Source organism: Tenrec ecaudatus, chromosome 1 (genome assembly GCF_050624435.1).
Source record: "Tenrec ecaudatus isolate mTenEca1 chromosome 1, mTenEca1.hap1, whole genome shotgun sequence".
NCBI lineage: Eukaryota > Metazoa > Chordata > Mammalia > Afrosoricida > Tenrecidae > Tenrec > Tenrec ecaudatus.
In genome coordinates this window covers 213,311,236-213,323,730 of record NC_134530.1, presented here as the reverse complement: position 1 = coordinate 213,323,730, position 12,495 = coordinate 213,311,236, and the positions used below count along the sequence as shown (strand labels likewise).

The window sequence follows — 12,495 nt, the reverse complement described above, 5'->3', positions numbered from 1 at the left end:
CAATCATAATAGTAGTAATAAGTTAAAAGTGAAAACCAGGTCAGAAAGTGTATTGAAATTTATTTCTGCAGTGTTTAAATGAGCACATGTAAGATTCTAAAACTAATGAATTAGAGGACGAAAAGTCAGGTGACTTCAACATATTCTTTAGAAGAAAAATAAATATTCAAAGCTACTTACACTGTTTTTATAATTTAAATATTTACATTTATAACTTAGGAATATTTTTATCAATGTTCTCCTGTGTTTCTCAGCAGAGTGTCATGGACACCCACTCACAGAAGAACACAACTATTTGGGTTTTGCTGTGACCACTCTTCTGAAGGCTCTATATTTTGGCGTAAGATTCAATGGCAGTTGCTTCTCAGGGCTTTTCACTGCTCTTGAAGGAGTCACCAGGTACAAATTTAAGGAAGTTCACTCACTGAGGCATGGGACCTTTGGCGTCCATCCTTCTCTCGTGCAGGTAATGTAATCCCCAGAATACTGCGAAGGTGTCACAAACCCCGAATTACAGTAGTAGTAGTAATATTTCCCTGTTGCTACTGGAAAGTACGGTCGATATCTCTCTGCCTGATACAGCCAACCATGTTGTATTTCTGGAAAATGACAAGGCTGCCCTTGGAATAAAAAATAAAGAGAGTACAGATAATATTTTATCTTAGTATTTAAATTTTCACAGAACATAGAAGTTATTTAACTAGATACTGGAGAACATCTTTGCTGATGAGGATGAAGCTACATTTAATTGATCTGATGTTGTACACAATTATGTTTTATTCTCTGAAATTAAACCGTGAGATCGAGTGAGCTGGTTTCATTGAGGACACATCTTTCTAATAGTGAACCATTCTGTTAAAGGACTAAGGCTCTATATTTACCATCCAGCTATTTTCTGCTCTTCTTTCTTTTTATCCCCAGCAGAAACCAGAGTACTGTTTGCTGTTTCCCTCCATATCTACTCACATAGTACAGGGTAATGAGAAATTTTAGAGTAGGAATAATTGAAATATAAAAACACACGATTTAAGATTAAGCTAAAATTTTGATTATTTCTAATTTTAATTGAGGATAAGGTGTTTCTTTAATGTTCTATAAAATATTTACTTTTATTAAGTTAATATATTAAGAGTAATTTTGGCTTATGTCAATAAATGCTACTTTCTTTATCAACAGGGTAAGCCTATTTTTCAGATCTTGTGCCATATTTATGGGATAAAGTAAAGATATAATTCTATCACCAGACTAAATTAAATTTCTTTCATTTAATATGATTCTTCTATTTACAGAAAACAATGTTGTTAGTTGACATCATTCACTTATCAAGTAACAAGACCAATTGTGTCAGGAGAGATGCTATCACTTAAAAAAATTACTTTAAACAATAATGCCTGTCACTTCTGTGTAAATGGTCATATGTATTATTTTTCTTTAGGTTGGGGCATGGAACTAATTCTGTCCCATTAATTTTAATCAACTCTTAGATAAACACAAATATAAAATAAAGATAAAGCACACTGGGAATCAACAATGAATTATTGGAATTTAAAACTAAAGGTACATTATTATCATTAGATGCAGTTGTGTCTATTCTGATTTCCGGGACCAAATCCACACAGAGCCAAGCACTGCTTTCCCTGCACCATCTGCACTCGTTTGAGCCCCTCTGTGCAGCCCTGTGCCCGTCCATCTTGGTGCAGGTCTTCTTCTGTTTCGATGACTTGCTGCTTTAACAAGGAACGTCTCCTTCTCCAGGGACCAGTGCCTCCTCTTAAAAGATTTAAAGTATGACAGATGAAGGCTCACCAACCTTGCCTCCAAGGAGCTTTCTGAGTCTACTTCTTCTAAGTCAGCTTTGTTTGCGCTTTTGACAGTCCAAAATATCTGCGATATTTTTCATCAGCACCAAGTTCACATTCATTGCTTGTTCTCTGAGCTTCCATATTTGATGTCATTCGTTCTCAACCTTCCTAATTCCGCGACCCTTTAATATAGTTCCTCATGCTTTGCTGACCTCCAACCATAAAGTTATCTTCATTGCTACTTCATAACTGTGATTTTGCTGCTTTTATGAATGGGGCAACCCTTATGAAAGGGTCATTCTAACCCCCAAAGTGGTCACGACCCACAGGTTGAGAACCACTGTTCCATGTCAAATTTTCACATGCACATGAAACCACTGAAAGTATTATGGTTTTAGTCCTACAAACCTTTCTTCTCAAAAGTGACATCCTTGCTTTTCAACAATAAACAGAATTTGGGATGCAGATTTACTGAGTGACAATAGTCATTAACTTGTACAACTGAGATTTAAACCCTTGTCCTCAGATTTTCAATCCAAGGTTGCTTGTCCACCTCGTTATGATGCTTCCTAGGGTGAATAAATAAAATAGCCAGAAGAAATGCCTTTCCTAAAGTTACAAAATGAATACATGATCAAAAGAAATTTCATTATATCACACGTGTGAGCCCCTAGATAATTATTTCTCATTATTTATTTGGAATTCTGAATACTTGATTTCAGGGTCCCTATGGTATCCAGTAGAGCACCCTGATTTACCGGTGGGTTCTTCTTTGACTTCAAGCCACAAGTTCAGCAGTTCAAAACCACTGGCTGCTCTCTGGAAGAAAGATGAGACTTTCTATCTCCATGAGGATTTATTAGCTCAGGAACCCCAGGGGCAGGTTTACTCTGTCCTGCAGGGTCTCTATTGTTGGAATCAACTTGATGGCAGGGAGTTTGTTTTGGGGAGGGTATGTTTGGATCTGAGTTTTGTGTCTTTTACAGGATCTGTCCCTGAAGTGAATGTAAAATTCCACATACAGTCTGACCATCATTGAGATCCACAGAACTAAGAACAGATTTCTACACCTCTCTTCCCTGTAACAAAGTCTCTGAGCTCATTAAAGGCTCTTATTGCAGTGTAGGTTACAACACAGTGCTAACTCAAACTGATCTTTAAGAAAGATTAAAAAGATTATAATTTTATAACGATTGCTAAGAAGTCTAAGTGCAGTTGATTCTGTTCATCTAATCCCACATCATATAATTATCAATGCAGCATTTTCACATTGTTGGAGTCATTCTAGCATTTAGAAACTTTCTGAATGGAGAGTCTCTCCTAATTCACATTCACTTTCATGAGTGATTTTTTTGTGAATTTCTCCTAAATTTCTAGACTATCTAATGGCACAAATTATTAATGGGATAATTATAGTAACAGAGTCCTGCACCTGATCTTCACGTAACATTTAAAGAAATAACCTGATGGACAAGTCAGTTTCTCTATTATGTTCCCAAGAATTCTAGAAGGTCCTTTACAGGAGGCCCAATGCAATTTGGTCTGAGTTCACCCATAGAAGGTTGGGCTTCACTCTCAATACTAAAAATCAAGCATAAAATTATTTAATATTTTCCATATAAATCCTATTCATTTTGAAATAAGTTTCAGAGTGATAATAACTTTCTTTGCTAGGTACTTAGACATTTGTTCATGTATCTTAGGATTGTGTCTGTTTTAATATTGAAGTAATGGGCCCCATTTTATCACTATTTATGTATTTTGTTTCCTAGAATATCCAGTGCAATGATGGTATATAGTGTACTGCAAGATAGAAACAAAGAAAAAAATTAAGTGTGAAAATCCAGAAATTAAAAACAAAACTTACAAAGGCCAGAGAAAGCACCAGTATATTGAGTCACAATCTGCTTTATGCAATAATTACTTAAGATTGTAAAACTTTTTCAACACCTCTTTCAAATCATGGAGCCTAATTTCCCTCTTACTGAATGTGTGCTGGACTTAGTTTCTCACATCTAAGGTCCAGATACAGCTGAAGTTGGAATCACTATTAGTTGGAATCAACTTGATGGCAGTGAGTTTGTTTTGGGGAGAGCATATTTGAGTCTGTTTCTGTCTCTTTTATAATATCTGTATGTCTCTGGTCACTGTTGTTTTTGTTGATTGTTGTTCTTGTCATTATTATTGTTCTTGTCAGGTGCTGTGGAGCCTGTTCCAACTCAGTAGGGACCGTATGTACCAGAGAACAAAACAAATCCCTGACTGGAACTGGCCCATCCTCCTAATCGTTCTTATGTGTAAACTCACTGTTGCAGCCACTGGTCAACCCCTCTTGTCAAAAGGCTTCCCCTTTTGGCTCCGCCACCACTTTCCCAAGCATGGTTTCCTACTAGTAACGCTTCCAAAGCAGCTGGGAGGAAAGTTGGCTGCAATCCAAGCAGTGTATGGAGGGGTCCACGTGTCCAGAAACTGACGGCTCCTCCTCAAAGCCAGGTGAGTGAGCCTCATTGGAAGCAGATGCTCCAGCCCAGTCAAGCCGTCAGGTGATTGCGGACACATTGCAACCATCTGGTCAGCTTACTGGAGAGAGTCTGGATCAGAAAAACAACTAGCCCTCTTCAATCCTGACTGAAAAAATCAGGAGGTAATGAAGGTTTGTTGTTTTAAACCAATCCATTTTGAGGGGAATTTGTTGCACAGTATTTGATCAGTAGCAAAATATTAGGTGTTACTTTTATCCCTCAAGCTTCAATTATGATATTGGGGAAGTGAAACACATATTCCTATTCACACATACACATACACTATTTTGAGTGATTAAATGGTTGTCAGCATTGAAAACATATCCAGGCTTCCAAAAACTTGGAACGCTTACTGTGATAAGCATAGAATTGTAAAGGGGTCCTAATTTACATACACAATCAGCAAAATGTTTGCTTTTATTGTGGTTATGGCTTTTCTGTGCAGTGGCAATTCATTTCACTATTTTAAAATCGATCCGGACATCATTGCAACTTACAACTGCATCTGGGCACAGGTTCCCAGCCGCGGCTAGTGCACAGTGCAGTATTTCCTCTGGTCGTCGGATAAAAGCCAGTTTTACAGCTGTATTTGATTTCATCCTCACTTCTGTGTGTGATCCTCTGAGGTTCAAAGAAACCATTTGCAATAGCAGGAGGATTACATATGACTTCTGAAAAAAACAACAACAGGGTGCCGTACATGAAAAACATTTTAAAATCAAAGTTATTTATCCTAAGTCCAATAAACACATCATCTAAAATGAGCACAGCCTAGTGTTCTTCCTGCTACATCTCTCCTACATCCCGCCACAATATTTATTATGTGCTGTAACTGTTCCCTTGGGATACGACCATTCTAGTTCTACAAAGTCTTCAAACTCTCCATACCATTCCGTCTCTGCCAATGATCTCTATATCCCTTTAAATACTCCCCTCATTCCCGTCACTCTCTTTAGTGAAGTTTTACTAGTCACAGTAAGTATTTACAAGAAGTCTGGGTTCAGTCCCTCCAGATATATGGTTGTATTCTGCAACCTTGACCTTTTGATGCAGACATGGGAAGTCACAGATGTCCCTAAGGAGGAAGCCTTAGGAACCGTGGTGTGACTTTGTATGGATCCTTCCCCGTGGCTCCAAGGATTAGGCATGCACACCGAGAGATATTCTAGCAAGTATGCATTAAATTATCATCAGGAATAGAGTTGCCTTCTAAACTATATTGGACATTAAACATGAACAGAAAATACTCTGATTTATTAGACTACTGAGTTTTAAAGATATGTTTTTGTTAGTGTAATTTTCTATAGCTATATTCTAATTAAATTGTGCTGAGTATAAGCAGACTCTGTTTTTCTAAACATTAATTATATTTAACTATCCTCTAACCTAGTCTATCTCAATTGAAAAAGCCACTATTTATTCCTCTACATCAAGTGCCAAATTTCAACAATGAAAAAAATTTCAAAGTTTTTCAAATTAATCATCTCTCCTTTTAAGTATTGCAGTACAAAAGTGTCATGATTGTTTAGATTGATGCCATGTTGTAATTTTGACTAAAAACCTGCATAGAAACTCAGTATTTCCATGAACTCATGCAAATGCCCCTAATTTACTTTTTTGTTGGTCCCAAATGTATTGTCCCAGAGTCACCTATTTCTTAAAGCCACTTCACTCATCTCTCACCATTAGCGTTAAGAAAGCCCAAGAACATCATTTTCCTTTGTGTCTTTATTTTCAGGTCTCTTCCTGGAGTTATTTGGGGAGCATATTCAGAAAATTTCATTGGATAGATTGCATTAACTCTAGTTTCTTAGATGTGGGGTTCCATTTTATTTCTATTGTTTTTCTAATGTATTAATTTATTATCTTAGTTTTAAATATGAGAAGAATTCAAACATACAAATTACAGGATAGGATAAAAAGATAAGAAATATTTGTAGATGAATTAGGTATTAAGGCACTTCTAAGGCAAGCTCTATATGTAGACCCATGGTAGCTAGTTCGTTAGATGTTGAGCTGCCAATCATAAGGTCAGTGGTTCAAACCCATCAGTCATTATGAAGCCCTAAAAACACTTAAATGTTTGGAAACCGAAAGAGGAAATTATTCTCTGTGCTATAAGTTCACTGTGTTTAGCAACAGGTTCTTCTGTGTGCTATGGGAGGCTGTGTGTTCTGGACCGAGGTTGCTAGTTGGCTATTGCAAAACCAGAAAACAGTTTAAGAAGAGTGGGAAATATTTTTTAAAAAATTCAAAAACACATATTTGAAAGCTGTTAGGGCTATTGAGAATTTTGAAAATGTAAGACGTCGTAATAATTTTCATCAGTATTTTGAAAATCTAAGTTTACTTCTTCAAATTGTACAGTAAACATTTCATAATATATTTTAATATAGAGAATTTAATGGATAATTTCTGTTGAATATCTCAGGGGTGAGATGGACTCCAAGCTTCTTTATAAGAAGAATTCTAGCTTTTAAGAGCTTCAGTGCACAGTAAAGGAAGTTGTGTTTTATTATAAGATTGAAATATTTTAATTTGAGTAAAGCAGTTTAAACTCTGACAAACCCTTATGTGTTTCAGCACATTTTAATTTATTGAAATAAACTCACTGCCAATCAGTAAATTAAATCTCATAGAAAACAAATAGGATGGAGTGGGACTTTTCCTGTGGGTTTCTAAGGCTGAACATCATTATGGGACAAAAAGTCTCATCTCTATCTTTCAGAGCGGTCAATGGTCTCAAATAGGTGGCCTTATGGTTAGCAGTGATACTTGAGAAAAACTCCCTAGGTCATGTAGTTTGCACTGTGCACTATAGGTTTGGATCAAAGGTTGTCATGTGAAGTATAACTTGACCAAAATATTTTGTACAATGTAAACTAATTTAAATAAAGCCATTGTGTTCTTCTATCTCAGGCTGGCCAACACTACATTGAAAGATCCTGGTTAATTTGTTTTATGGGTGAGCAGAGTAAAGAGTGGAAATCGTGTATGTGTTGTATCTCAAAAACTAGAGCTAGCAAAGGAAAATGAGCACCCTTTTTACAGCAGGTAGATATACCCAGACACAAGTGTCATATTCGAAGAACCAAAATGTATGTTGGCCAGTGAATTAGGCCTTTTGTTCGCAGAAATCAGTAGAGACTATTAATTGGGATTTGTCTTACATATTTACAAAAAGCCTTTTGATTTTTAATTGTATCTATTTCATTCGTAAGCCTTAGACATTAAGCTTTTTTGTGTGTTTGATTTGTTTTCAAATTAAGGATAGTTTCTCAACTCCAGGCTTTTATTTTCCCCAGGGATGTTAAGCTGCTGTTTATTCCTTCCTGCTCTTCGCTTGTCAGCTACTCCCCCTCTCAGGGACATGCAAGATTATCAAATTTTAAACTAGTTCTCTCAACCTTCTTATGTCTTATGCTTATCCATCCTTTCAACAAAATTTCATTTTTGCAATCTCCACTCTCTCTCTTCCTATTCTTCAACCCAATTCTATCTGATTCTTAACACGTCTGTCATAGGGGTGCCCTTCTGAAAAATTTTTAATTTTTTTAAATTTAAGTATTTGTTGTGTTCTAAACACTATATTTGTTGGTATAAAATTTGGACATTTTCATTGTTTTGTATAACTGGTCAGATAGATTCTCTGTAATATTTGATCCTATTGATCACTTATTTCTGAAATTTCTCAAATACTCATATTATTATGTTCTCTTGCTCCTCCTCATTCTTAAGTATTAATTTAATTTAATTTTATAATTCTTCCAGCTCTTCTTTCTCTATTCTACTTGTTTTCCAAGGCTCAGTCCATTTCACCTTTTGATAGGATGAAGGTAAAAAATCTAAACTCTTCAGTGTAAATTGTGCTGAAGAAGAAAATGAAAAGTCTTAAAACTGGACAAATAAGCTAGCATCTCAATAAATAGTGAAGAAATTACAATTGTCAATAATTTCAATCTTGTTCAGTCAAAAAGCAATTACTATAAGAGCAGTAATCAAGCAAACAAATGACATTACATTTGGCACACCTATTGCAAAAAGCCCCTTGAAAGTTTTTGGTTTTTTTTTTTTAATCAAGATGGCACTTTCAGGCGGGTGTGCCTGGCTCAAGCCATAGTATATATTTTTAATTAATAAATCTTTTTATTTGGGCTCATACAGCTCTTATCACAATCCGTACCTACATCAATTGAGCAAAGCACCCTTATACATTCGTTGCACTCGTCATTCTCTAGTCTCGAACGCATGGTAGTATTGACAATACAAATGGAAGATTAAAGGGAAATGTGTGTGTTCAAATGCCATGGTGAAGAATGTTGAACACACCAAGAATAAACACATCCATCCTGACTGAAGTAGAGTCACGTGCCCTTAGAAAGTGAGGATAGTGAAACTTCCTCCCACTGACTTTGGCCGCATCATCAAATTTGCCCAGGTACCAGACAATAATTCCATGGTTTTTAAGTTAGAGTGCGAGTAGAGAAGAGAAAAACATAAATAAGATGAACTGAACCAGTGACTGTAGCAATTGGCTCAAACCTGGCAACGAGGTCAGGATGGGCCCCGGCGGGCATGCTCCCTTCTGTTATATACATAGTTGTCATGAGTTGAAACCTACTCAGTGAAACTGTCATCCCCTCCTACATTTCCTTTTACTCTCCATCTTACTACCATAATGGCATTCCTTTTATTTAAAATTTTATTGACATATAATTAATGCACCATAAAAGCCAATGGCTTAAATATATTAAATAGAGTTGTACAATCATCACCAGAATCCATTTCAAACATTTTATTTATTCTTGTGTCATTATTATTATTAGCTTCCCGATTCCTCTTGAGCCTCCCTGCCATAACCCTCAACTCAAGAAAACAAAAACAAATCCAAACAACCAAAAACCTCACTATCATCAAGTTGATGCCACTCATAGTGATCTGACATGGCAGAATGGACTGTCGCTGCAGTAGAAAAGAAGCCCCTGTCTTTCTCCCCCAGAGAATCTGGGGTTTTCAACCTGCTGACCTTGCCTAAACATATGCACCAGGGCTCCCCATAATCTTAAAGAACTAGTAATCTATTTACTGTCTCTATCCTGGATTTCATATAAGGAAAATCATACAAAACAACAACAACAAAAGCTACGATACAGTAAAGCTTAAACTAAAAGAAAGCAGAAGGTAATAGAAACTAGAACAAATTAAAAATAGTTAAAAAGAAAAACAAATGATAACCTGCTAAATTTGAACCTAAATATATCAGTGGGAGAGAGACTGGGCTTTCTACTCCCATAAGCAAGTCTCAAGAAGCCCACAGGGGGTCACTATTAACCAACATTGACTCGATGGCAGCGCATTTGGTTTGGACAGCTTCAGTAATGCACTTTTCAATGTACTCTGTCTGTGGGCAAGATTATTTACACCCACAGCAAAGGAATGATGGAATACTGGTTTATGCTTCGGGCTGCTAACCACAAGGTAAGCTACTGGAAACCATCAACCACTCTGTGAGAAATATGAGGCTTTCTACTACCATAGAGTTACCCCCTTATTCTTTCCTTGTGACCCTTCTGTGAGGGAGTGTTCAATGGTCTACTGATGGGTTTTCGGTCTCCACTCGGACCCCCATCATTTGCATTGATCTATTTGTTTGTTTGGGGTCTTCTGTTGCCTGATACCTGATCCTGTTGACACTTCATGATCCCACAGGCTGCTGTGCTTCACCCAAGAATGAGATAGCCTGGGTGCAGCATAACACCAACAGAACACACAACATTCCTCTAGTTATTTAATGCTTCCACCCCACTATCATGACCCCAGTTCACCCTTTCAGATCTGGCTACACTGGAGCATGTACACGGGTACAGATAAGACCTCTCGACACACAGAATCCAGGAGAGAGAAACATCTCAGGGGCAGTAATGGGAGTAGCAATACCATGAGGGTAGGGGGAAGTGGGGACAAGGAGAAATGAGGAACTGACTACAGTGATTGACATATTAATGCCCCATCCCTGGGGGAGGAACTACAGAAATGTAGGCAAAGGGAGACCACAGATGGTGTAAAATATGAATATAATCATAACTTGTCATTTATCAGGGTCCCGTGAGGATGGGAGGGTGGGCGAGAGAGGGAATTGAAAGGAGCAGATTCCAAGGGCTCAAACAGAAAGAAAATGTTTTTAAAATGATGATGGCAACATATGTACAAATGTGTTTAATAAAATTGATGCATTGATTGTTATAAGAGCTCCCAATAAAACTATTTATTAATAAATAGTAATAATTTTAAAAGGAGTTACAGCCTCAGACACACACAAAGGCTGTTCTCTGCTACGGGATCGTGTGAGTGGGAACTGACTCAATGGCAGTGGATTTGGAGTGGAGTAGACTATAGGGCCCACATAGAATAAGCTGCCACCATGTCCTTCTGTTTCTCTTCTGATTCCAGGTTGGATAACACTGATGTTTGTTTCACTAACGATGGCTACCTTCAAAAAAGGCATACTCATTCTTTTCATAGATGCTTCCAAATATCTCGACTAGTATTTTCATGTGATAGCTTTTTCTTCTTTCTCGTCTTCTTACAGTGTGATTTTTTTTAACTTCAACTATCTATATTCATATGCTTTTGTTTGACTACGATAATTTAAAGCATCCTTTTAAAAACACATCATGCTTCTTACAACACAATATTCCATATATACATTTTTAAAGCACATAGAACAGTTGAGATTAACCTTTTGGCTGAACCTACTACCCTTAAGAAGTCCACCTGAGTTAGATTACTTTTGTAAGCACCTACATCATTGCTGATTCATATTATCCTTTTAGTTAATTAAAATGTCCTTTTACATCTTCATCTCCCAGGTAGACATCCACCCTCCTCTGATTCTTCCAATTATTTGATTTTTCCATCTGGTATTAATATAATTTGCTCTTTTAGCAGAAAGGGATATTCAAAGAAGACAGCAATTGTTTAGGAATAGATTATGTCTGGGAAGTAGGAAGGCTGCTCTAGGTCTGCCTGGAAATATGCTTCATGACAATGAACTAGCTACCTAATGAAGTATTAAAAGTTTCTGGCCTTGTTTATTTCTATTTTCAAAATGAGAGACTCGTATCAATTTATTTCAAAGTAGATCTCTCCAAGAAAAAAATCTGTTCTCTATTTTTCTTAGAGGACATCTTTATTCTAACAATACTGACTCCTATAAACTTAATATTACATGTGAGAGAAAATTAATTGTTCATTATAAAAAGATACAAGAATTAGAAATATTTGATAAAATTATTTAACACAAGGGGTAGAGCGAGTCTATACCATTACCTCTGCATCCCGGAGTTGGACTCCACCCGAATTTGGTGCACACAGCATCCCCTCTTTCACTGTACTCAAAGCCCTTGTTGCATTTATATTGAAATCTCTCATTCTCTTTATACATTTTGTCTGGCGATAGAGAATACCCATTTGTGATTTCTTGTATTTTGCAGGAAATTTCTAATTAGAAGAGAGCAAATGACATAATGTTAATTATAAATTTAAGGATAAGACCAAGATAAAATGATATAAGAACACAACTTTTTTATTGCATTATCCAGCCAAGGGAACCAAATAAAAATTCCATTTTGACTTGAATGTTTTCTGCCCAATTTATCAATTATTCTTATCATTCAGTTTTGATGGCACTAATATATTTTGCTATTTTATTTGGTGAGTGGATAAGTTGATCATTTTTAAATAAATGGTGACAGGTAACATTCTTCAAATATACACATAAAGTAAATTAAATAAATATTCACTGTGATAAGTATTTTCACTAAGCGAACAACAAAAGCTGCACATTTTTAGTTACCAGTGGACTGAACGCTTTATCAATAAAATTGATTCAGTTCCTTGTCATTACATTTCTGAGAAGTAGTTGACATTTTTCTTTCATGACGTCCTCATCCATCCAGTTTTATTGTCCTACCATCATATTTGACACTACCTCCCTTCAAACAAATCTTCCTGTCATTACTGCGATCATACCTAACTCCTTCAGCCTCTAGTACTTCCAAACCATTTTCTAAATGTATATTTAATAATATTTCCTCCAGCCACTCCATTGCTTAATACCTAAATCAGCTTGAATAAGAAGCAAATTCTTCAGTGTATTATATAAAGCACCG

The 12,495-nt window shown here is 36.4% G+C and overlaps 1 protein-coding gene across 1 annotated transcript in view; it reads right to left on the bottom strand.

Annotated features, from left to right (window-relative positions):
* Positions 1-12,495, bottom strand: part of LOC142439425 (complement factor H-like) — an 86,165-nt gene that overhangs the window by 37,689 nt on the left and 35,981 nt on the right. Inside the window, exons 6-8 of the mRNA XM_075541774.1 lie at positions 11,654-11,824; positions 4,822-4,995; positions 426-620 (exon numbers count right to left, since the gene is read on the bottom strand). Of these exons, the coding sequence (XP_075397889.1) occupies positions 426-620; positions 4,822-4,995; positions 11,654-11,824 (540 nt within the window). The remainder of the gene's footprint in view (positions 1-425; positions 621-4,821; positions 4,996-11,653; positions 11,825-12,495) is intronic.